Below are 27,267 nucleotides of genomic sequence, written 5' to 3' on the forward strand. Positions count from 1 at the left end.
TAAGATAGAGTTCATTTCTTCAGGAAATGTCACATTTTCTTTAATTTTCAACTCATTTCCTTAAGTCCTTCCTAGCACTTTCTCTCCCCATTAATTGCATTACATATGCCATTTGCTGCCCTTGCTACACCCTCTTAAATTGAAAGTTTCATCACCCTACCCAACAGCCCTTCATTTTGGTGGAATTCCACTGAAAACAAAATTCAGTGAATGACAGCAAAAGCCACAGTCATTCAAAACACAGGAGGAAATTGAGCTTTTGAGACTGTACAGTGCCACTTCAAAAGCACCAAGATTGGGCCAAGATGAGCCAAGGTCATATTTCATTATTTTGAAAGAAGACTACATTCCCAGCTCCATCAAATAAATCATCATTTACACCTGCTATAGGAGATAATTTAAGGAAGAAAAGGTTATTTTGCCATCTTTCGACTTTTCACAATCTTCTGAAGTCCCTTCCTCCCCTCCTCCACTTCCCCTTTCTGTCGCTCTCCCTGACTGCTTCTTATTCTCCAGTCTCAGAAACGTCTTGTTAGATCACTGTTTCACAGCTTTGGACTGGGCGATGGACTGCAGTCCACCCTCCCATCCTCAGTGAAACTTCAGAGCCTTCAAATCCCCAAAACTACTCTAGTTTAAATTGCTTCTCAAAATAGAGGAAGAGACTACGGTCCTCCGTAACCTCTCTGCTGCAACCTGGACTTTCTCAGCTCTCTTCTTAAAACAGCCTTAAGAATACTCTAGTTATTCATTATTGGTTTAGTCCAAAGATGAGCTTCTAGGGCATGATAAGTCAAAATTATTTCCCAGAGGCTGTGATGTAGCTTTCTAGAGTGGGCTGTAGCCACTTAAAGCCAATATTGGAACAAAAGTGGCTAACTGACTGAGGACTCCATAATAACAAATGAAAGTCATTAGGACAAGTTGTTGGAAATGCTGGGTAATCACAGCGTGCTCGTGTATGTGAGAGTAACACCAAAAGCATCTCTCTCTATGCCTGCCCTTCCCTGGTTCTCCCTCAGATAGAATGATGGGCATGAAATCAAGAAAACAGAGCATCATTCATCTTTTCATTTTATTTTTTCAACAAATATTGAGTAGCTACTGCGTACAGGCTCTTGCCAAAGAGAAAGGCGAAGCTACAACATTCTTTGGAACAATTATAGCAGAGCTTACCAGTGTCCCAGGTACGTGGGCCTCCTATGCCTGTGAGGTTCTCTGTGCACAAAACTTTGCAAATCAATGAGAAACCCATGGCTAGAAGCCCTAATATTATCCATCCACCCCGCCCCCAAATACCCTGTCCTGTGAATTGCATTTCTCTTTTTAATGTATTTATAGAGAATTAAGATTAAGTTCATCAAATTTGAAGTTACTACTGTACTGTTCTAACATTACAAAAAATAGAAACATAGATCAATATCACCTTGACAAATTACCAAATGGCCTAGACAAACGGATCAAAATTCAGTAGATAATCTATAGTGATGCACTTAAGGACCAATCAAAACAATGGAAGAAAATGAACTAGTTAGTAGCAGAGAAAGAGGAGAAAAATTGGGCTTCTAATGACAATGTCAATGTTGGGAGGGAAAGTCCACCGATAGGAGTTTGAGAATCCAAACAATGAAAGTAATTCTTTGATTTCCTCTGTGCTAATTAGGTACTTATTAGAGGACCATGTTCTGTCTTCCACAACATTTTGAAGGTTTGTGAAGAAAAAAAGTAGAGAGGATGCAAATGTGAATTTAACATATGGAAGATATGTTTAAGAAAAAGTTAAAAGTCATATAATCTAGCAAAGTCTATTAATTTTAAAGATTCAAGTTTCTGGACTCTTCTAATAGGATGAATCTCCTTTCAAACTAATTGAGAATTAAATTGGAAAATGGGCTCTCTGTCTTTGAATTGATATTTTTAAATCCACTCAAAAAATAGAACTTTTCCATCTGTGGTGGGAAGGGACCTATAAATAAATATGTGTGTGTGTATATATATATATATATACACATACACACACACAAACATACACACACATTTGTTGCACATGTGTCTACCCTCCCAACTCTCCTCCCTGACCCTAACACGCATCAAAATAACAATAAAGGGAGCACAATAAAAAGCTGTAAGGGCTGGCCCCGTGGCTGAGTAGTTAAGTTCGCGTGCTCCACTGCGGCGGCCCAGGGTTTCACTGGTTCGGATCCTGGGCGCGGACATGGCACCACTCATCAGGCCGCATTGAGGCAGCATCCCACTTACCACAACTAGAAGGACCCACAACTAAAATATACAACTATGTACTAGGGGGATTTGGGGAGAAAAAGCAGAAAAAAAAACAAAAGAGGATTGGCAACAGTTGTTAGCTCAAGTGCCAATCTTTAATAAATAAATTTAAAAAGCAGTAAAATGAAATTCAGTAAAATCTTACTAATCTTGCTTAATTATAGGGTCGATATTTCTAGATTAGTGAACACAACTGCCAAAAATTTTAAATAAATTAAATCAGTGGTCAGTGGTCTTCCATTCGAGTATATATAACCACTATTGATGAAGTAATTATAAGGAGTTATCTTGCTGGTTATGGAAATGCATGTGGAAAGTATTTCTAGTTAAGAACAGATATTTGCACCAACAGAGTGGGAGAAAAAGTACTTAAAACAGTTTGCCTTATCTGCCTTAGCTGAAATATGCCCTTCATGGTCTTATTTACATTATGAATAAAATTTATTTATTACAAATTTTAATATAGTGGAGGCTAAGTGAGGTTTTCTATGTTTTCCAAGCTAGTTAAGAAATCAATAGTTTGAGACAGAGTCTGCAACAAGAATAAAGAAAATACTGAACCAAAGTGAAAACATTTGAGAATGTACTGAAGGTGCATTAAAAAGTTAGCTTTACATAGGTAATCAATAAATAGCTGAAATATTAAATTATAGCTATCTTAGTGCGTGACATCTTTACTAAAAATATCATGGAGTAGTATACACTAAAATAAGAGACTTGGTAGTTGTTTTTCCCCCTGTGATGTAATTCCAGACTAGAATTACATTTTTTCCCCGTAGAACAGTAAAACACTTCAAAGAGAAGAAAGAGTGGGCTGCGGTAGAATGAGGATTAGACGGCAGAGCCAACTAGAGCGTAAAATGCTGAAAGAGACTAGAATAATATCAATATTTCCTGTATAATCAATCACTGCAGTTGTGTCAGCAAGTGTGAGGCCATCCCCTCCTGTCAGTGCGGTCGAGTCAACAATTCGGGTGCGGGAGTAAGTGCAGCACCGTCAGACATGGCTATCAACACTTCTTTTTCCGTCTCAGAAGAACAAAATTCTGAGACAAGTTCTTGGAGCAAATGGAAATTTATCCAAATGAAAATCAAATGCCAAGAGAATATTCTTTCTTTGGAATTCTTTCAGTTCTTCAGTTTAACCAGCTGGAATGAATTTTCAAGTAGCATTCTGTTCAGTCTTTTGAAACGAAGGGCTTTTCTGTTAATTGGAAAGCTATATTTCATCAAAGATAAAGACAGTGCTCTTGGCTTAGTGATTCTCTTTTATTTTTTTTAAGGGGGGACATTTTGTGGATATTTACCATAAACAGATTCCAGAACATGTATTTCAAGTACGAAAGACTGAACTGTAAGCCTACACGTCTAACTAAAGAAAAATGGGGAGAATTCAGATACCAGCATTATTCTAAGATCTGCATGAAAATTCACTATCACTGTGGTCCCTCCTGAGAGGAAAATTTAAGGAGGGAAAAAACTTAAAAGAAATTAACTTTCAGTATGGAATATTGATACAACTGAAGTTCCTGGTTTTTCTAAGGTAAATGAATTGGGTGAGTCAATGAATGTCAGGGTTCTTTACTGTGTTACTTTAACATGTCGCTGAGGCTGAGGCAGCATGGTCGATTTAGAGCAGAAGATTTAGAGCAGAAGAAAGGAAAATTCCCCAGGAAAAAAATATTTTTGAGACTCAGATTTTCAAAGCAATCCACCCTTCAGGCAGTACTTTCCACTTAATTGCTGATTAGTAATATACTAAATAAAGTTGTTACATTTAAATTTTAAATTGACACAAAATTAGGCAAACTAATTTATCACAAAGAATGTGGAAACTTTTTAAAAGGAATTAATTATACTGAAGTACTAAAGAAATAATTTCTCCAAGTTTCTTAAATGAATCACGCAATAGGTGGTCTGAATGACAATTTTATAGGAAAATCTATCTGTGATCTATTTACATACTTTAAGTCTGGCAATATGTATATGATAGGAATATTCAAAGAGGCTACATCACTGGGTTTTTTAACTATTTAAATTGCTGAGATAGATTTTTTAAAGGATGATGTGAAAGAAATATTTAACATAAACATTCCATAGACTCAAACATATTCTCTACCTTGAGATATAAGATGGCAGCTTATAGCAGCAGACAGCATGAGTTGGGAGTGGGCAGTGAGGAGGGAGGTTGAGTGTGAGTGTTACAAAAAAGATAAACACATCAATTCGTTTTTGAGATGGTCATTAATACTTTGAGAAGACTGATCTAAGGTGAAAATTTCAGGAGGACACTGCAATTTGACTAGGCAGGCTTCAAAGGGTTTTGAAACAATGAAGCCAGCCACGCCTGTCTAAATTTCTGAAGATATGCACTATCACATAAATCCCCCTATTATAAGTTTATAAACAGTACATAAAATAATCAAAATATCATATGCAGACTCATTTTCTTTCTTAAGGAAATAGTAATATTCATTTCACAAACTAGTCATGAATTTCATGGCAAAAGTAATGAAGAAAATTTGAGGGGATTTAAGACATGAAATTTGCCAATGCACCCTTTGACAGCAAGTGAAAATCAGAGTAAGTTTACATGCGTATCCAACAGAAACACTTGTATAAGACCCAAGATATAGTTCAAAACACATTATGCAAACAAGCTTAAAACAAGAAATTGTCAACGTGTAAATTAATGTGTGTGATTTAGTTTCCCAGAGTTTTATAATCTAACCTAACGTGGTGGATAGAATTTCAAAGTCAGGAGATTTTGCACTGAAGAAAGAAACACTGAAATTACTAATTTCAAATGAACTTTTAACCAAAAGGTAGTGGATCCAAGAGAAATAAGCCCACATAAAAGAATACTAAATTTAAAATAGCTATGTAATATAAATTGTTATGCCCTGCTATGTTTTGAAAATATTATAAAATAAAATACGGGATACCCTTTACTTTTATAATGAGTAAATTGTAATATTGCAAATAGTAAAAAATCTTCGGGTACTTTCTCCTCTTTGCACTCTCAACTGTTCTTTTAAAACTGATGATTTACAACAGGGAAACATCCTGGTATGCAATATCCAATATCTTTACCAGCTTCTTTTGGACTCCAGCTAATGTTCCTTTTGAATGCAGGGCATCCAGGCTAGGGTTCTGGGCAACAGAAGCAATGAGGTGGAATGGAGTTACCTTGGGTGACAGAGCCACGGAAACTTCTGTCAGGACGTAGAGCCAAAATTCAAAATTTCAGATCCTGAATCTTCAGTGAGTAATAAGATTATTTAAATAACAGAGGGGAAAAAAATCTGTAAAGGCTTATTGACAATAATCAGTTCATAAAGAAAGGAAAGGATTTGATTTGGAAAAAGAAGTTTCATTATGCTAAAGCAGATTATGGAAACATGGATTCTAAAAAACTGTGATTATTAATATTTATGAGGTTTGCTATAAAATGAAGTGATTTATAATAGGACTGCCTTCAAACCTCAGTGGAGTTTTAAAATTTAAATCCATACAGTTTTTCTTTCTCCTTTTTGGTATTAAGTGGCACAAAAGACAAAAATCTCTGATAATTTTATTAGGATTTCAAAAATGTAATGGTGATAGTTTAAAGGCAAAATAAAGTTTCTAAATTAGATATAAATGATATACTACATAAATAATTTCCAAGTTATAAAAATATTATATCCTACCTCTTTATGATTGTTGGGAGGGGTGGAAATACTGAAAAATAAATAGACCATGGCAATACAAAAGAAGAGAATAAAAAAGAAGAGATGAGAATGAAGTAAATGAATGGTGCTGGGACACAAAACATCTATTCTAAATTGCTGTTCAGTTCTGATGAGCAACTTGCCATTCAGAAAATTCAAATTTCAAGAGAATAAGTAGTATGTTCTAAACCTTAATTTTTATAAAACCCTTCTATTTTAATAAGTTATTCCATGCCTGGACACTTCCCTTGCCCCTTTTCTTCTGCTCAGTAGCTTACGTGTAAAATAAACAAGGATGCCATGTCACATCGTTCTCTTTGGAGATGCCACGTGGAGGCAGAAGGGTGCCGTGCTAAGAGTCCTCATTTTCCTCACTGTTAAACAGGGGTATAATAGAGATGACAGACACAGTGTTCCTACTCAGAAGGATGACTGGGACACAGAAGTGTTCACTGAATTTTAGTGACCGTTACTATTACTATATTTAAAACCAGAGCACCCAAGTCATCTTCACCTTGATTATTGCAACAAATTACCAATTGGGAGTTAAGGGGCACAGAGAGGAGAAACATAAATAATCAACCTAAGCAAAGGTTAGAAGAGTGAGGAAGGTTTTCCCTGAAGGGGTGACGTGGGCAGAGAATTAAATACTCAGTCTGAGTGACAGCAAAGGATGGTAAAGACTGCATTCTAGGTAAAAGTACCAAATACATGGGATCAGGAAATGTCGTGGGTTTGGTGAGTGAAGCGGAGAGGGGTGACTAGGAAGAGAAGTGGGAGGTCATCAAAGTGGATGACCAAGCAAGCAGGAGCCAGGTCAAAGAGGGCAAGGACTCCGAGTGCCATGTTAAGAAGCTTGGGTTTATCTGCTTTCAGCTCCTAAAATTTACACTCAGTGTCTTACCATCAGGACCGTCTTGTTTTGGAATTCCCAAAAGAGTGTGACACAAATAGATTGCATCTCCTATATTAGCCCTTTTCAATTGGTGGCAAAATGCTATTTCAATCTTAATATATTTTCATGATCAGAGCTATCTTTGCAAAAATGGGTTCAATTTAATTTCCCAAATGAACAGCATTTAGTAGAGTATGTAATGATAAGCCAAATTATTTTTCTGTGAATAATTAATCAGAAGCATCTTGGAACTAAATAGAAATGCAATTGAATTGATTCATGTAGTAAACTACAGAGGAGATAAATTCAAGTAGCTTTAAATTTCAATTTGGAGAAATTAAGTTTCTACCTATTTGCAGAAAAAAAAAAGCTATTCATTCTTTCATATTTTCACTAGCTATGTTATAAATTCCTAGCTTAAAATAATAGCAAGAAAATAACTATTTCTGTTTTATTCAAACAAGAAGCAAAGAGACAAAAGGTTTAGATACATTTCAGATTAACTCCACTTGGTAGTCATATAGCTGAGAAGGAATTTGGCCTTATTGATTTTCAGTTGTGTTCTTCACCACGGAGTCGAGCTGTCCTGAGCTTATGTAGCTCACAATTCAAAGGCCTTTAAATATGTGTCTATACACTAGATCATAGTTGCTGAAGAAGATATACTGTAGCAATTTTCCCTCCTTTGCAAACTTCCCCCAGTGATATCTCAACTAAAAAGAAGCAAAGGTGCAATTTTTATCCTCTATACCTAAAAATCAAGTCCAACTCTAGGTTAAAGAATCATTAGATTAATGCCATTTTCATACCATTCATACTTTTTTCAAGGTAAAAAACCATTGGGTTTCCATTTGAATTTCATCCCATACCCAAAAAAGAGAAAAGACCTAGCAATAAATTTTATGTTTTTAATGGGATGTCTATTTAATTGGTTTGAATCATAGACTCAGTGATATTTAGTCCTCAGTCTAGAATGTGGGATCCATTTTTAGCTTTTTGAGAAAAATTCTGCTTGGAGTTACGTGAAGCTCAATGGCTCCCCTTTGTGGTGTCTTGCAAGAAATTCACCAAGAAGCAGCTTTTATAAAGACCAGTGCATAGATATTTCTAAACACCCAGAAAAGCAAGAACTGATATTTACAATTTGAATTTCTCAATAAATAAGATATTTGTGATTCTAGAGAGAAAGATTCTTTTATTCATAGCCCCATTACATTTAAAAGGGTAATTTAGCACTTTCTATAGTCCATATTTTCACTTGGAACTTAAATATGTAACTTAGGAAAAATAATTCAGGATCATTTTCTTCTCTCTTTGTTCTTTTTTACATGTTTATTCTTTTTAGTTCCTATTTCTATCTAACGGTTTTAAAAATCTTCAACTAATTTTCATTTTGTATCTAGGTGTCTATTTCAAATAATCAGAAAACTTACTTTAAAAATTAGTAGCTACAGGGGCCGGCCCCGTGGCCAAGCGGTTAAGTTTCTCCGCTTAAGTCACTCCACTTCGGCGGCCGAGGGTTTCACAGGTTCAGATCCTGGGTGCGGACATGACACCACTCATCAGGCCATGCTGAGGCCGCATCCCACACGCCACAACTAGAAGGACCCACAACTAAAATATACAATTATGTACTGGAGGGATTTGGGGAGAAAAAGCAAAAAAATAAAATAAAATGAAGATTGGCAACGGTTGTTAGCTCAGGTGCCAGTCTTTACCAAAAAAAAAAAAAAATTAGTAGCTACAGTAAGTCAAAAAACAAATCTGATATCCATTGGGAAAAAAACACAAGAAGTCAAATGAGAAACCATGCGATGTGAAATAAATTTTGAGAGTGTATGTTAAAAGAAATTGGGTCTTGTATTGATCCACAGCTGTGGTTCTTAAATGTGGCTTCATTTCAGAATAAACTCAAGGTGAACTTGCTATTAACCTCAGTTTCCTAGACCAGAAGAACTACTGAATCATAATCTCCAGGGGTGGAGGCCTAGGAATCTGTATTTTTCAAAGTCACCTATGTTTGGAAACCTCGTCTGCAGATGGCTTATGTGAATGACTATATATTTTTGTATTAATAGGAAATAATTTCATTAACTCAAAAATGTCAATCACCTATTCAATTATAAGATACTACTTGTAATGAAATTTTAAATAATAAGTACCTATATGGTCTGCACAGAGATTTTAGCTACTCTTTTAAAAGTTAGGGTTCAAAAATAAGTACCAGTCACTGCCTGTGGATTCTTATTACTCCTTCTATGGATTCTTATTACTTACACAAGTATTTCTGAAATAGGTATTTCACATTTCAAAATCCTATTGGCATTTTCTAAACGAGTCACAGAAACATCTGAACTCTGCCCTGCTCTCAGATTCTGATACTTGCCCTTCTCCAGTTTTCAGTACCACTGATCCTCAGGACAAATTCCCAACATGGCAATCGAGTCCTGTATATCATTCCAGCTCCTCTGGGTAATATCCTATATATAGACTCTGATCAAAACAAGGAAGTCTACTTTCAGTCCCCCAGATTCACCACGTCCTTGTATGCCTTCATGCCATCGACATATTGTTCACTGCCCCACATGTCCTTCTTCCCTCATCAGCCTGGCAAACTCTCCCTCATTCTTTAAGGCTCAGCACGAACATCACCTCATCTGGGGAGTCTTTTTCAATCTCCATTGGGAGAGTTCAATGCTTTCAGCGCTGTGTTCCCAATAGGATTGTGTGCATGCCTCTATTTTAGCATTAGCTTGTAACTAATTATTGTGCCTGTCTCCATATCTCACTTGTATCCTCAAGTTTTAGCTTTTTTGCCATCGAGTAGAGGCTTAATTCGTGTTGGTGTAATGAGTTAATAACATTAGCTTTCATTTCTCTCATGATTAATGTGTGCCACACACCATGGTAAGTGCTTTACAAGCATCATGTGTAATCCTTACAAAGTTTAGCAAGTAGTAATGATTATCCACATTTAAATATGACAGTTAATCCTGAGGGATTTCAACAACTTGTCAAAAGTCACACAACTAGTTGGTGGCAGATCTAGAATTTGAACACCGTGTTTTCTGACTCTAAAGGCGGTGTTTTTAGACATTATACCGTAGTGCTTCCCTGCAAGGGCTCGGATTGTACTTGATTACTAATAGCAACTTCTCTTTGATGGTTTCTATCCAGACACCACCCTCATAGCTGCAACATTAAGGGAAGATGAACATTATTTTAATCATTGGAACGTTCTACAACCCAATTGTGGCAGACGTGCATGTGCACACATATAATCGGAGAACAACAAAACACAAATATGTATATAAGATTGTGATAACTGGAATGCTTAGTTATCACAAAATTATTTTTAAAAAGTATAAAAATAGCTATTGACCACATCAAGGAAAAGTCACCAGAATAGAAAAAGAAGTTGCCTTTAATGAAAACCTTACAAAATTTCCCAAATTGCACGTGATTTTTAATGGACTATGGCCACTCTTTTGCATTTCTATTTTATTTCTTGGACAAGAGGAAAATATATCAGTTATGCAAAAGGATAGTGTTTCCAACCACTAACACATGGCCTGTAAAAAATAATAATCCCATTTTCCCATTGTGTAATAGCCCTTCGTTGGGCAAGAACAATGTACAATGTGCCAGTTTACCGTTACTTTACTCGAGCCTCCCCTTTCACTCACTGCCCAGACTAAATAGCTATTCCATGGATAATAAAACTATAAGACTGAGTTTCGAGCTACTTCCAAAAATGTTTCTGCCTGTCTTAAGAAATAATCATATCAGTTTGCTAATAAGCAGAAATGCAGTGTAAGTTGAGTATGTTGTCACATGTGACTAAAAAACATGTAAATCAATCTGTGACCAAGAAAGAAACAATATAGTTCTCATATATCCAAAACATTAAAGTTGGGATCACAGCAGTAAGATGTTGGACCGTCATCAAGAGAACAATATGAAACGCTGAACTTTTGGATGATTTCCATAAAAATAACATTTTGTTTGGGGTAGGTAATTTTTGGGGAACTTTGGAATGGTTTTCACTGACGATTTTTTTTAGAATTGAACTTGAACACCTCCGAAATTATTCTCAAAATGGAAATATTATGTAATATAACTTTTGCAGCCATGCCCTTCTGAAAACCAAGCACATACCATGAAAATCAACATTTCTCTCTTTCAGTTTGTGCAGCTTTACGAAAATTAAATTATGCTATATATTCAGGAAGGTAAATTTACTCTTCAATTTTATCTTGTTTAGTTACCAAGTTCAAGTTACCATTTCAAATGTGTAGGAATTTAAGGCAGTGTGGAAAAAAGAACCCAACGTGGATCCTTTCTGTAGAAATCTTATCAATCTAGCAATATTCTTTTAAGGGAAAAGAATAATGGAACTGGTGAATCAGTGTACAACTCGTTCCGACCTAGGCATAATAGCTGATTCTAATGTTTTGTTGTTCACCTTTACATATCTAAAACAATTTCACTGATATTTGTTTTATGGTGGTCTGAATTCTCATTTTTGTTAACTGTCCTATGAAAGTCCAGAATTTGGAGGTGTGTTATGTTGAGCCCACAAGGCAAGTTTTCATAAAGTAACTGGAAGGTTTTGTAAACATAGTCTCAGACAAAGCTAGTTGTGGCATAAAAGTCATTAACCCAAGGAGATTGTTTTGGCTGAGTGTACATATGCAATATTAATAATATTGCTCCCTAGGTTTCTGTAACCAGAGCTCAAGAAAAGGAAAGCCAAACCACTGAATTCAACATTTGCAGCCTATTTCAGGACATGAAAATATTTTGCTTCTGTCGTGCAAATAATTTCTCCAAAATACCTTTGTCCAAAGTGACTTTTTGTAGACAGAGGCTAATTTCAAATTTTACATGATTTGGTATGTGGGGATATGCAGTATCAGCATTTGTCCCACATAAGGAATAGTTGGTTCCTAGATTTCATTTACTACGACATTGATCTAAGTCAGCAATTTCTCATTGGGATATATGTATTAATGGATGTTACTAAAATCATGCTCTCAGAAATTATTTTACACTGTAGATCGTATATGTAAAATGTTTACATGATAATATAATTCACTATTCAGAAATAAGTTTTAAAAATTCATCCATTGTGGTGCCAGGCTCATGCACTTTGATCAAATTACTCTCTTCCTCTACAATTCTCAGCGCTTCTCCAATGTGAACAGAATGAAACTACCATATATTAATTGCTTCATTATATTTTGTATGCATTTCATGTTTACATTCCTTGAAATATCGTATACAGTTAATAAAGAGTAGCTGAGTGAGTGATGGAAGTAGGAGATATTTGGTATTTATGCATATAGTATGCAACTTAAGAGAAATTTAACTCGTTTTTAAAAACTTAGAATAACCAAATAGAACATAATTAAATGTATTTTTTTAAAGGCATATCCTTTCATTTCAGGAAAAAAAGGAAGGGAGAGGAAAAGAAAAAAACTTAATAAAGAAGAGAGTAAGGACGCAATACCTGATAACAAAGGTCTGGAACCCAGCAGAGAAACCCCAGAACAGCGAGAAAACAAAGACAAACAGCAGCAGAAGAAGAGAAAGCTCCAAGATAAACCACAGAAATCGGTATCAGTCAGCACTGTACACTAGAGGGTCCCCCGCGATTGCTGTAGACTCGTGATGCTGCTATCTCAACCAGATGCCCAGGACAGGTGCTCTAGCCGCTAGGACCACAAATGGACAACGTGTCAGTTACTGCTCAGTCTAAACAACATTCCGAATAGTTGCTATATTCTTCATACAAGCATAGCTAACAACAAAGAACCAAAAGTTCAAAGAAGGGACGCTTTCGAATAGTTACCTTACGTGCATTGTTAAGAGACAAGAAATTTTGTACATAATTATCAATAGGCTATATGATGTAACAACTTAATGATGACATCTGGAGAAGCAACATCTTTTCCCTATAGAAATATTTTTCAAGCTATTGTTCTAAGAAGCAAAAGATAGTTCTGCAAATTCAAAGATGCAGTGTCCCTTCAAAACAGATAAGAGATCAGGGGAGAGAAATAGCTTTCAAAAAGATAGTCTTGTTTTGTCCAGGAGGTGTAGCGAGTGCTCAGATGTTAGGGCCTGGCATTTGGAGTCATAGGAATTATCAGCACAGAAACAACTGTTTTAAGATTGGTTCGATTGCCCTCATCCTGTCCTTCTGCAAGAAGCATGAGAGTGCACAGCAGAGTTCAATATACTGTATGGGATTGGAGAAAGGGAAAATGTGGAAGAAACCATAGAATTGGAGCTGACTTTTGTGCGTTACAAAACTGTGAAGGGTTCTGATTACCTGGCACAGGTCTCCAATCTATGTCATCACTGTGTGGTTCAGCCTCTGCTACCCCTCGGGTTATATAAGCTGTACACATGTACCTGTAACTTACTTCCAGAAAGAAAATCATACTTATCAGAAGAAATTTCTGATTTCATAGAAAACAAAAACTAGAGCAAAGAGGATGTAACACGTTTGCAAAGTCATGTGTTTTCTTTCTCTCTCAACGAGGGAAAAACAATTTTATTACCTGCTTAATGGTCCACCTGGAACTAAAAGGGGTACTACTTTCTAACAAGGTGTATCTAGTAGGGGGAAAGCCACCACAATAAATATATTTGTTGATAGTTTTTAAAGTTTTGTTCATTTTGTTTTGTTGTTTGTTTCATTGGAAAATTGTTACTCTTAGAGACTCATGAATTAGGAAAGAGGATTCTGTATGCTATGTAATTCAGAACATATTACATTTTCTCAGTGTTTGCTTTTCAAATTCACCTTTTTCTGAGCCGATGGAGATTTACTTATAGGGTATTAGGAACTATTTATTCAACTTTTTTCTTATTTTAATCAACAAAATTCTAGTTATAGACATATGGTCCGCCCTGAATGATTTCATTGCTCCCCCTTCATTGCTTAGAAGTTAGCGTCTTTTCTTGTATGTGGGTTCCTCCTGCATCTGGAACATTGGCCTTTTCCTCTCCATATTTTGTCAGTCTGTGGATGTCTTTGGGGGACTGAAGTCACCCTAGCTGAAGGCCTTACCAATGTTTCACGGAGGACACAGCCAGCCCAGGGCAGGTGGAGGCATCTTTGAGTGTGCAGCACAGAATCTTATGACCCACCTTAACCTTCCGCTTGTAATGGAAGAATGCACAGCTGCTCCGTCCACCATGCTTCCTAGCCCTCTAAAGACCCCTGCTTTTTGAAGAATTTGCAGTGGAATTTGGCTTCTGGCTGCCTATCTGTGGTCACTCTTTCTCCACCAACTGTACTGTTCATGTGAACTGCTTGGCTTAATTCATTTTCCACTTCTCTTTTTCTCTTCTAAGATATAAAATTTTTGAATGATGTATTCCTATTTCTTACTCTGGTGTTTTCTTTCCTCGTCCACATGAGATAAGTATTTCAACTAACTAGATCTGTTCCCAATGTATAAAATAATTCTATCTTCAACTACAACTTATGTTACCAAGGAGAAACAAACCTTTCTCTACGGAACTGTCAGTTGGAAATATATTCCCATGTTCTAGAACTTTTGGATGGTTTCAAATACCATCTTTGTCCTCAGTCTTATCTAGTCAAGCATAAGTGGCCAAATTATTTTGTGTGTCTTTCTATATTTATCAGTCTTCATTCTTTCAACAAGCAATTACTGGGAAGGTCTATGCCTGCATATGCAGTGCTGGAAAATGGTTAAATAAACCAGGACACAATTGTGGCAAATGACTCTTCCCACGTGTTTTGACTCAAGGCTTTTACCCTGTGGTCCTCCAGACTATGGCAGATGACCTAAACCTTTGATGTAGCACTTAAATAAAAGTAGAATTATTGCAAAGGAAAAAGAAATTAAAGCTAACATGAATATTCATTCATTGTGTGTAAATGAAGACAAAGATAACATCAATTTAACTATAATCCTCAATCCACCTGTAATAGATCTTTAGGCACATGGAATCATTATGATCTTCAAACCAGCAGCTTACTTAACTTTGAGAGAAAACTCGTGATCGACTTCTGGGAAAGTTCCTGCAATAGTCACCCACAGGAGGCACTAACTTTCTGCTTTGATTCTGTCGCCATGATCTGGTAAACTGTTGATGGTAACAGATGACCGGTAAATTCTTGACACAAAGAGAATTGAGCATGCAGCAACACAGATCTGTCTATGTCTGTTCCACACCCCTGCTCTGATCTCCAAATTCCACTTTATAACTGAGGGGAGGTCTCTGTTAGGCTGTTAGGTTCCAGTCCCGGCTGTTCATGATCAACCATTGGCAAATCATGTAACTGCTCTGGGCCCCCTTTTCTTCTGTGCAACATGGAAGGAGAGGGATGGAGATGGCCATTGTAGCCCCAGGCAGGGGAGCACTGGATCCTCTGTTGGTTCAGGGTGATGCCTCTAACGAGTCCTCATTAGTGACAGTATCCTGTGTCCCCCAACCTTGCTTTCCCCAAAGTGGAAATGCGTAGGCTCTTAGAGGATACAGATTGAACTACACTGCTCTGATGTTATTGAATTAAAAGTTGTTCACATTGGTGATTAGTAAAATATTGAAATGACTAACATTGAGAAGGAAGAAAGGAATATATAAGTAGGGCTAATGCCAGGAATAGAGGCTGATCCCCACAAAGGGAGACAGCAAAGAAAGTAGGAAGTGCACCATGGCTAAAGTTGGACAGCCTGGCTTAGCCCCCAGTTCTGTCCCTTAAGTGGTCATAACTTGTGTTACTTGGGCAAATTGTGTGGTGTCTCAGAGCCTCCATTCCTCATCCGCAAAATGAAAGTGGCAACACCTATCTTTCAAGGTTTTTAAGAGAATTAAAAAGTTCATCACCCCAAATAATAACTAGACTTTATCGAAATAAATATCAGTAAAAACTCAGGACTAATTCCACAAGTCACACATACAAATCAGTTTTCCTTGATTAATAAAATGTGATGATATCCATATGAGTGTACACGTGATAATTTCAAGGAATAAGTATATATGTGAGAATCACAGAAATGAAATGACTAACAGTAACTAAAATGTGAATGCTACCAGTTTTGTCTTGGATCCTCTTAAAATTAAGAAATTATTTATTCTTTAAAGTATGCATTTTTATAAATAGGCATAAACAAAGACACTCCATCTTTCTCATGGATATATTTTAATAGCAGAGGAACTGACTAGACTCTTTTCAATACAACTGCAACTATTCCTGGGCAAATTCACAGGAAAAGGCCTCTTTTAAGGCTGATTTATTACAAACAGGGTGTTACTTCTTGTAACACAAAGAGAGTTTGTCTGAAAGCCAATATAAATCCATCCTCCACTGAAAAAATAAGATTAAATAAAGCTGGAGGTCGGATCAATTGAGACTTTTCCCATTTCAAGCAATAACACTTCATCTCACTAGTAGGTGTGTTATCATTTTATTATATTTCTAGATTTATTAGAAAAGAGAAAACAAAAAAAAATTGTCTGTACCTCCTTTATGCTAGCCACTTACCCTTTGACTAAGTATATTATTTAATTTTCCCAAAAGCCCTCTGAGAGAGTTGTTGATATCCTTGTTTTACAAATGAGGAAACCGAAGCACACAGAAGTACCTAAAGTCACACAACCAGCAACCAGTGAGCCTGGAAATCACTCCCTGCTCTGGCTGACTCCAAAGCCTATGCTCCTTCCCTGACATCTTATCCTTTAAAATCATACTTGTTATTGTTCCAAGAATGTCCATGACACACATAATAGAAGTATTCTCCTGTGATCTGAACTAGTCCTTCATGAAGAAGCCTGAGAAGTCATATCAAAGAAGCCTCAACCCAGGATAAGACTCTGAATCGGAACTCAAATGTGACTGTGTGTATGAGTGTGTGTGTGTGACTGGGTGTGTCTGTGTATCTGTCTGTGCATCTGTATGTCTGTGTGTGAGTTCCAGAGGGCCTGTGGGCTGGCTGGTGGGGCAGTGAATGGGAGAAGGCAAGCGTGTTAAGCAGAAAAAGGAAAGGAAAAGGAAAAATGAGAATTACGTGGCATCATAAAAAGACCAAAGTTCAGACACAAAGGGGGAACAGTAGGTATGGCTCCTTGGGAAAGTCCTGGATTGCTATAGCCCTTTATGATATGGACTGACTTTCAGTTCAGTTGTCTTCCAGTGTAAGCAGGATATTTACCAACACTGTCATCTTTTCCCTGATTCCTTGTTCCAAATTGCAATGACATAGGAAGAAACATTAGTAGATCTTCTTTACTGTGGGAACTACCAAAATAACTTTCTTTGGATATGCCGCACTTTCGCCCGGCTACTTCAGACATTCAATATCAATATTTTAATTGTAACACACCCTTCCTTGCCCATCTTTCACTAAAGTAATTCAGAGAGCAACATGTCCTCATACAAACAGGTAAAAAAAAAAAAAAATGAAGGAAGGGATGAAGGAATGGAGGGAAGGAAGGAAGAAAGAAGGAAGGCAGGAAAAAAATAGTAACCACTTTTATTCATATTCATTATAATACAGTCATAAGAGAACCTCAACCAGTAGGAATATTCTATTAGCTGGAAAATTGGCAACAGGATAATTTCAGAAGACAGAATTACATGATCATAAAATGATCTGATATACCAACAGTCTGAAAAATACCCTACGCTTCTATATCCACAGTTGTGTGCAATGAAATGATGTTGAGACAATCCAAGATATTGAATTATCTACTGAAGATTAAGTTTTACTTTTAAAAATATAGAATTAGCAAATGCATAGAAAAGTTTTTAAAAGAAGCTGAATAATAACTATAGTTATCAAAGTTTTCTGGTTAATTGAGGTTTAACTGATGTACTAACTTTTGTGCTGTTAATATCAGTTGCTATTTTAGTTATCTCTATCAAATATCCATCTCAAACAGATTTGAAGTAAGAAGTAGATTTTTTCAATGAATTATCAGCTCAGTAAAAATTTTACAGAGGCATCTACTTTATAATAAAACCGGAAATAATACAATACATTTATAAGTGCTTTGAAATTGTAAAGGATCATAAATACATAAGCTGCTATTGTTGCTAGCCAACACTAACTGTAGCAACAGAGTGCCATCTTTTCTCCATTCCTCACACTGTTGACCTCACCAGAGACTTGACTCTTAGAGGAAATTATCCACATCCTTCTCAAGAAGGAGTTAATAAAAGTACTAATTCCTGAGGTGACCATATATTTGAAAATGCAGCATGCAGCCTTTCCTTCTGACATAATTTTTCTGTAGCTACTGGCATGGAGCTACTTCAAAAGTGGGGCAGCAGGCACCTCTTCACTTTGTGCATTTTGTGGTGCCCAAACACAATAACATAAGCTACCACTAAATCTTGAATCTATGCCAGAGACATTTTTGAGTCAGTGGATGCTATGATGTGTGAGCTCTCTCTTCTCAGACCATGCACACCTTTGGTTGGTCTCAACCTCCCAAGAGGTAGGCCACACAGCTCAGTCAACCATCTGGCCATGACAGTCTCAAAATTTGGGACAAAAAAGAAAATGTGTGATTCCCAAAAGAATGGAGGCCTTTACTTTCATCCTTGTAGCTACTCAGTGACAACCATGTACTGCCTCTCCCCAAGAATATTATGCAAAAAATTTAAAGAAAAAAAAGCCATGCTCCTAGCCTTGGCACCCTGGGCTCCCCACGGTGGCGGTGTCAAGTGTCCTGGCCTTTGGCCTCTTTGCCTGCTTTGTTCCCGTACTTTGCTCGTTGATATTTTTTGGTTGGCTAATTTGAGAAGGAAAAAAACTACCTAATGATCTAAAAATTAACCAAGAATAAGTTGGAGAAGAAACAATTTAGTAAGTTCCTCTACTTTTAATATAAAACTAAGGAAAGAATATTATTTATGCTTCTTAAAGCGGCAGTTTCATAAAACAAAACCAAAGGAAACTAGCAAAACAAAAGTAAAAATGCTTGGTTTTTAACATCCAAGGGATTTTCCTCATGTGCTAACTATTTAGAAGCAGGTCCTATTTATCACTAAGTTTGCTCCTACTGATCTTTTTCCCATAGCAAAAAATTATTATGACTTACTTTAGGAACACACTGAATGCTACAGGAAAATAGATTTTAGTTTTATCCAAACCAGCGGTGAGAATAATTTATGATTCCAAAAACACATAGACAAGCAGAGTCAGTTTAGGAAAGTGACTCATTTTCATGCAGATGAATTCTAGCTTTCTTGATTGCTATCCTAGCGTCCTTTCAAATGTTGGAGTTTTTAGGGTGGGAGGGGGGAAGAATGAATTATTGTGGTAAACCAATATTTCCGCTTGTTGACTGTGGAATATTTAAAGCATAGCTTAATATGCAACATGTGCAAGGGTCAAGAGAATAGAGCTTAATTTGTTTGCATATGATCCGATCAAATCCAAAATGATATTTATAGAAAGGAAGAGATCATAAGCATGTGCTATTCCAGGTCTCCAGATTTTCCAAATTTATTAGGAAAATTATCCTTCTCACAATCATCAGAATAGATTGGTCACAGACATTCCTACATGCCTAAGCAATTTGAAATTTAGAGCCAGTATCGGTTTCCTTGCCTCTACTCTTTCCACTCCCCAAAACAACCAGTCAATTAGATAATAAATAAACTAAGCCCAAACTGACAAAGAATAATCAAAAATTAAGAAACTTAAAGAGAAATTACCATAGAAAAGCATCACTTGTTTCAGGTTTAATACAGTCACTTTGGGAAATGAACCTAAAACCAGTCGGTAGAAATACTTCCTATCTGTCTTAGTGCATTTGGGCTGCTATAACAAAATACCAGAGACTGGCTAGCTTATAGACAACACTTGTGGAGGCTTGAAGTCCAAGATCAAGGCACTGGCATTGGGTGTCTTGTGAGGGCCCACTTACTGGTTCAAAGATGGCACCTTCTTGCTGTGTTCTCACACGGTGGAATGAGCTAGGGAGCTCTCTGGAGCCTCTTTTATAAGGGCACTAATCCCAATCAGAAGGGCTTCACCCTCATGACCTAAGCACCTCCCGGTGGTCCCACCTCCTAACACCATCACATTGGGCACTAGGATTTCAGCATATGAACTTGGGGGAGTACACATTCAGACCATAGCACCATCCATTACTGAGGTATCATTTAAATAAATAATCAGACTATAGATTCTGCCATCCTTATTGTACAGCTAATTAGCAACAGTGCTTTGAAGGGCCAATACACCTACCCAACTAGACTTAGCATTTTCACATATATAGGCTATGTAAATACTCTCCGAAAATTTTCGATCAACTTGCTAGGTAGAGGTTAAAAGCTTCGTGTTATAATGTAATAATTGCTCTACCAATCCTGGCATCCATAGTAAGTATTAACGTTTTCCAGTCTGTAAAAATGCTAACAAAACATATTATTGCTTTTATAGTTATACAACTTTATAAGTTTTGATACCAAAAAAAACCCCCAGGAAATGTGAAAATACAGGAGCCTAACTTTGCACAGATAAAGTAATTTAATTATCAGTTTGAAGGAAAACCTCTTTATCCGTAAAAAAAATCATGACTGAACTTCGAACCAGCTAGCAAAACTATGGTCTTGATCTGCTACCCAAGCAGCGTTTCAAAAGCTTGAAAAAAATGCAGTGTACCTTCGAGTAGCATTTCAATAGGAGAAGCAGCCGCGCGGAAGGTTATTCTAGATCCTCCAAGAAATGGTAGCATATTGTCCTGCTTTTTCTTGTGTCGCTTGAAACACGATACAAAACTCAAGCAGTAAGTTAAAAATGAATTGAGAATGCTTCAGAAAACAAATTCCTTCCCAAATCACTTCTTAAAGCGTGGAGAGAAGAATAATGCTAAACTGGAGGAAAATAATTAAAAATGGAATCCCCTATAGCATATTCTAATTTGCAAGATGAAGCCTCATTCTTACTGCAAAGCGCTGCGTTATGTCCCTAAACACACCACAGCAGCCCTCATCCAAAATGTCCCAGCGCGTCCCCAGCCTTCCCGGGAGATCACATTTCCGGCTTCTATTTTGCAACGTCCCCAGTTTGCACTCCCACAGACTCAGCGCTGCATTTCCCAATAGAAAGACCAAGCACCTTCTGGGGAACTCGGCAAAGCAGAGGTAAGGAAAAACAATTTTAGAAAACAACACTACTTAATTTTACCAAAGTGGCATTGAGGTCATCACAATGGGAAAAATGAGAACTTGGTTGAACTTTCTGATGCTGGTTTTACCGTTTAATATTGTTGTATTTTGCAACACATAAAGGAAAGGGATAACAGAATCTTGCAGTCCCTGGGGCCTCCAAATCTTGATGGAGCGCCACTGCACAAACACACCACCTCCGACCCCACCGCCCCCTGCCCACTGGCCAGTACTGAGCCTGGTTTGAGAAGCACCAGTGATTCTATGAAAACACAACAAACTGCTCTCTATCCTGGTGCCTTGGGAAAATCTCCAGTTTCGCTGTTGACAGGAGCCAGATTTGTAAGCAAATGTACCAAGGCCCACTCACCCATCCTGCCTTGGGTTTCTCTCATTGCCTGTGCACGGTAACACGCCAGGAGCTCGAGTCTTTCTCACAGGGTCAATCATGTAAAACCTTACAGGAGTAAAGGAAAAAGAAAAGAAAAGAACAGAGTCCTCATAATGAAAGGAAATGAAAGGCATACTAGAGACACAGTGGAGAAAACCAGCCACACCCGTTCTTTCTGGTGCCGTGTAGCTTCAACCCACACCCAAAGTAAATTGTCCTCACTTCAAGAAGCTGTCTCCCTATAAATAAACTGACCAATGTATCTTTAAAACATAAATGGCTTGGGCTGTCATAATAAACATTGCAAAATAAACACGACATAACATCTGGAGGCAGAGCTTTGGATGGGCTGGGGGGAGAGAGAAGGCTAACTTTTCTCAGTTCTGTTAATAAAGTGCGGCTTTTATTTTTTAAATTGAGGAAATGCTTTCCATTATTGACCAAATACAAACCAAAGATGTACTGATTTTACTTTAAAGTCCCAAAGAATGTAATACTGTCTGCACACAACATCTTTCCACAAATTAGGCTAATCTTCTTAGGGATATTTTAATTCTCTTGTTTTCTATTATTTAAAACTAGGAAAATAAGCATTCGGTTGCTAAGCCAGTTCATTTAGATATGAAAATGGTTCCTATTTAGTTGTAATTATTCTTAGTACTGGTAGACAAGAAAGCTACCCTCTTTTTGCCATGGGAAACTAAAATCTCCAATGTAATATACTAGGAAAATGCACCACTTCCATTGTAAGGGAATATTATAGTAATTATTACATTTCATTGTTGCTAATCACTGCAGTCACAAGCAAAAAGACTCAGTTTCGTGTGCTTCTTATATGCATCCAACTTGTGTGTAGTGATCTCATTCCATTAATATTTATAGAGAACAATGGTCAGGCTCTCTTTCTGCATAAAATAATTAGGTGGAACGCTTGAGTCTCTCTTAGTATATTTAAGAATTATTATGTAGCTATTTGCCCAGGAGTCACTCTGCTTGTTTTAATGCAATGCTCTGATAAAATGTTTATAGGTGACATAGTAAGCATTGCACGTCCAATGCCAAAGGAACGAAAGCATTAGAAACTTATGTAATTTGTGAGTAAATTGTAATACTTCCTAAAAAATATTTATGCCTAATTTATAGTAAATAATAATAATAAGCAGATAAATTGTTCCAAACTTATATACTCTCACTTATTTTTTGTTCCTAGTTCATAAATCTTGATTAAAAAAAAATGAAGCAAATCTGTTAATTACAGGTATTATATTGTAAGGATATTTAATCTCATATATGTGTTTTTTAAAAGTGTACTTATTTCTCTTTCCACAGGGAGGACTGTCTGGCGGAGGAAAACTGCTGGGATGCGGCGTGAGAGATCATCTCGTCCGCTAACAGTCTTCTCCTGATGACACATATTTATTGTATTTCTCACATGTAGCCTACAGTATATGAGCAAAATGGAGAACTGAGTTTTCCTTTTAAAAAAAGGTTCTCTTTTGAAAATAACAGTCATTTCCTTACATCTTTTCTTTCTTTCTTTTTCTGATTAACCAAAATGCCATTTCTAGTCGAGCTGCACAAAGGATGTTCTAAATTCTAGTCTTTCTTTCATCAGATATTGAAAACGTCGGAGGTAGGTCAAATTTACCCAGACTACAAGTTGTAATAAATTTAAAAGAATCAGCTTCGATGATTAACCATTTCCTCTCTTTCAAGAAACAAAAATTCAGGAAACAAAACAAAAATTCATTCATATTGCAAGTTTCAAAAACAACATTTTCTTTTCATTCTGCAAGCTCCTTTTAAATGTGACAAAATAAAACATATTCAGCCAAAAACAAATATTCCGTATAACTCAGCAGAAAGGAAGGGATAGGAAGTACAAACCTGGGGGGCACAGTGCTAGCCTTTATGCACAAACCCTCCCTCGGTCCCCGTGACAGCCTTCTTCAGTGACTCCTGGCTTCTATTTCTCTCCCATCGAGTAGACCGCATTCAACTGCATCACCAAACAATGCAAATGCACTTCAGAAGAAACAGCCAAGATGAATAGCTAGACTGAATCATTGGAGAACGCTGGGAAATAAGTCTTGGGTTGTCTTATGGAGTGAGAGTTAGTAAAAACAGCACAGGCGTTGGAGATGGAAGGACTTGCCTTTAAACCCCTCCACCACTGCTGAGCTGTGCAATCTTGGAAAGATCATTTAAGTTCTTGGGTTCTCAGTATCCTCTTATGTAGAAGGAATATGTTATTATAGACTATATAGAGCTGTTGTGAGGATTAAGGGAAACAAAGTATACGGCGTGCCAGGCACATGGTGGGTGCTCCGTGAATTTTTGCTGTCATCATCAGATTTTATATGTGCTTTATTTAAAATATTCAGAATTTCCAAAGCACTCTAAAACAGAAGTTTTTATTTACATATACCTATATACATATACACGTACATATATACACACGCATGTACAAATACATAGATGTGTGCACACACATATAACATCTCAATAATTAATCTAGCTATAATATTCAGTTTAATCCATGAATATTTACGGTGTACCTGCTGTTTGCCAGACAACAGGCTGCTGATACAAATCCACAAGACAAAATCCTTATCTTTGAGTGTTAGTGGAAGAAACACATAAGATACCCAAATGCTATTAATGTGTTCAACCTAAGTATGTGCTTGATGTGTGGGGGCCAAGAGGAAGGAACCTCTAACTCCATCTTGGGAGCAGAGTCAGGAGAGGGTGAGTGGCCTCTAACCTGAGCCAATTCCTCAAATGTGAGTAGTTCTTTGCCAGTGAAACAGAGGAGTTATGGCTCACCATCCACGAGAAGAGTCTGGCATAAAAGAGCATATGCTGTTTGGGGAACTCCGAGGAGCTTTCGTGTTCTCTGGCAAGAGATTCAGGAGGTGCGTGGGCAGGGAACAGATGACAAATGGCCTTATGTGCCATATGGAAGACTTTGGACTTTATATCTTGAAAACAGTGATGAATCTGTTAAGGGTTTTAAGAAAGGCAGTGACATGATTTTATTTGCCTTACAAAAGTGACTTTGGTGGCAATAAAAGGATGGGATTTTTTAAAGAATGAAGAAAAGAAGACTCAGATGAGCAGCAGTTTTAAGTCTGGGTTATAAAATTATATTACTCACACCCAAAATAAATAGAGCTATAATGAACACAGAGAGAAAGGCGAAGAAGAGGAGGGGAGAGATGTCAGAGGTCATTTGGAGGTAGTAGCCACAAAACGTGGTGAGCAGCAGGAGGAAGTGGGTGAGCCGAGTGGCTTGGTGTGTCTGAGGAGAGCAATGTCACTATTCAGAGAACGGACCACAGGCAAGAGTGGGGTTGCTTGTTTTCTCTGTTGGTTTTGATATGTGGGAGACATTCAACAGAGATGAACTCATGGGAGTCTCAAATACAGGTCTGCCCTTGATTAAAATGTATGAAATGTGGAGATATGGATTCAGAAATAATCATCGTATAAATAAATGGGAGAGCATGGGTGAGTGGGCCTGAGGAGAATACATTAAAAGAGGAGAAAAAAGATTGAATACACTCAACAATATTTAAAGAGTGAGTAGAGGAAAAGGAAGTTATGAAGGAAACTGAGAAAGGCGAGCTGAGAGGTAAGTAAACCAAGAAGAAAGAAAGTGATAACACAGAAACGACACGGGGCGGGGATTAGAAGGAGGTGTGATTCTATCGACTACATCAAGCACCACAACAAAATCAACCAATGTAAAGACCCCGTGTTCTTAGGATTTGCCAATCTGGTCATCTTTCAGAACTTGTTTCAAAGAAGTTCCCAGGCCAGAATTCAGATCTGTGTGCTGAGAATAGAACGGGAGGTGGGGAATTGCAGAAGTGGCATGCAGGTCACGTGGATGAGAAAGGGAATCCAAGCAGGGCCCACCCAAAGGCAAGGTATGATGCACCTGGGCCTGCTTTATGGAGAAAGAAACGAGACCAGAGCACGTTAACCTGCTAAAGCAAAGGAGAAAAAGGAATTTCCCAGCTTAACAGACAAGGAGGAGAATCATGTGAACATGTAATAAACCTGTAATAAAACTAAAAGTGCAACTAAAAATATTGTGTTAAGCATGGTGGACAAATATCAGTTTAAACAGTATTTCCATTCTAACCTGTTTCCACAATACATCTTCCAACTCTTTCTCCAATTCCCATATCATTTCTTAAGTCTCAGCAAGATAATTTTCTTTTCCTTTCTATGTGTCTGTCTCCTTTTCTATAAAAACACATTTGGCATTGCTATTTCACCTTGACTGGTTTTGCCATCCACAACCAGTCTGCATTCCTGCCCTCCACCTAGGTCAATTTTCTCAACTTTTAGGCAGTATTGTCTACACAACTTTTTTGCCCAAAACTTATATATAATATAGTAATTTCTACTTTTTTTGTGTTACTTTATACATGAATTACAAATAGAATAAAAAATGGACAAGTCCTTTCTAAAAATTTAAAACACTATAAAATATAGCAATAAAATATATAAAGCATATATTAAATATAAAGTATAACAATAATATTATTGATATCAATTTAAGGATGCTCTTTCTCCTCCTCAATCAAGTTGTAAATCAGTGTTTGAATCATGAATACAAGTCATTGACAAGAAAAAAAACTGTTCAAGTCTACTTTCTTTTACTAAGAAAAATTTAGACCTATGAAGTATATTTTACATAAAACATAAATTTTTGGCTCCATATTTGCTTTGCTTGTTTTGAATACACGCAGCAGCAGCCCACTGTGTGCAGTCCTGTTTAGTGAAATCTTTTAGAGTTTGCTAGAGTTTACAACTCTGTCTTTCACATATTGGCACAGTTTCAGCTATTCAATTAAAAATTAGATGTTTTATTAATGTGTTCAGTTGCTGATAGAAGGCATCTTGTGCTTAGCATACTCAGCAAAAATAGGGATAAATTGTGTCCATTGACTCATTTGATGACTAAAAACAGAAACCTAATGTAATTCTTATAGTATAGATCCAATGATAAATATAGAATTCTAGTTTTCTGACAAATAGAAACTCAGATAACCAGTAAAAATCATGTATCTTCAAAATTCCTCCCAAAGTAGAAAAGAGAAATGGTTGCTTTCAAGTCAGACTCTAAATCATGAAATCAGCTATACAAGGATCAGAAAGTCGAGCCATTTTCTTACATCTATCGTACATCCTTTTGGAAAAAAAAATCTATTAAGTTTTAACACCTCCTCAAAACTGCTAAATTATTAAATTATTTTCAAAACTTATTGTCTTTGGCCTAAATAACAGGGCCTGCCCTGAGAAACAAATGTAGATTCGGAAGACTACACTAAAGTTATACATTTATATCAGACAAAATTCTAAAGCTCACATTAAGCTATTGCTGTAGAAGCAAGAAGACCAGACTTTACCCTCAGAGGAGACGTACAATCCACTTGGAGCCACCACAGCTGTCAGATGTCAGGCTCGGCCTTACAAATCACACTTTCCTGTCGTGTTTTTAGAATTTTTAAAGTAATAAATTAGAGAAATTTCATAGACTGTATCTTGAATTTAACAAAGAATTTCTCCACATATTTTCACGAATAAGATTTACAGAAGTGGCTACACTTAGATGGATCCATATCTAGCTGAGAAACTCTGTGTAAAGAATATTGATAAAATTACCTATTTCAACCTGCAGGTTCTGTAATGGTGCACCAAAATCTTTGTCCTTTATCCTTTACTGCTACTGCAACTCAATGGCTTAAATGAAGCTAAAGAAAGTGTGCTTATATAAGTTTGAAAACATAAGACAAGGCTG

The 27,267-nt window shown here is 36.9% G+C and overlaps 1 protein-coding gene across 2 annotated transcripts in view; it reads left to right on the forward strand.

The window, feature by feature from the left end:
- The window catches only part of RSPO3 (R-spondin 3), an 88,070-nt gene extending 64,930 nt beyond the window's left edge, over window positions 1–23,140 (forward strand). The window contains exon 5 of one of the 2 annotated variants that reach the window (XM_070222744.1): window positions 22,782–23,140. In XM_070222744.1, coding sequence (XP_070078845.1) covers window positions 22,782–22,858 — 77 coding nt within the window. In that variant the 3' untranslated portion in view covers window positions 22,859–23,140. Of the gene's footprint in view, window positions 1–12,340; window positions 12,535–22,781 lie in introns of those variants that run through there. The other variant, NM_001109682.1, reaches the window with a different exon arrangement.
- Window positions 23,141–27,267: the final 4,127 nt, after the last annotated feature.

The sequence above is a fragment of the Equus caballus genome, chromosome 10 (genome assembly GCF_041296265.1).
Source record: "Equus caballus isolate H_3958 breed thoroughbred chromosome 10, TB-T2T, whole genome shotgun sequence".
Classification (NCBI taxonomy): Eukaryota; Metazoa; Chordata; class Mammalia; order Perissodactyla; family Equidae; genus Equus; species Equus caballus.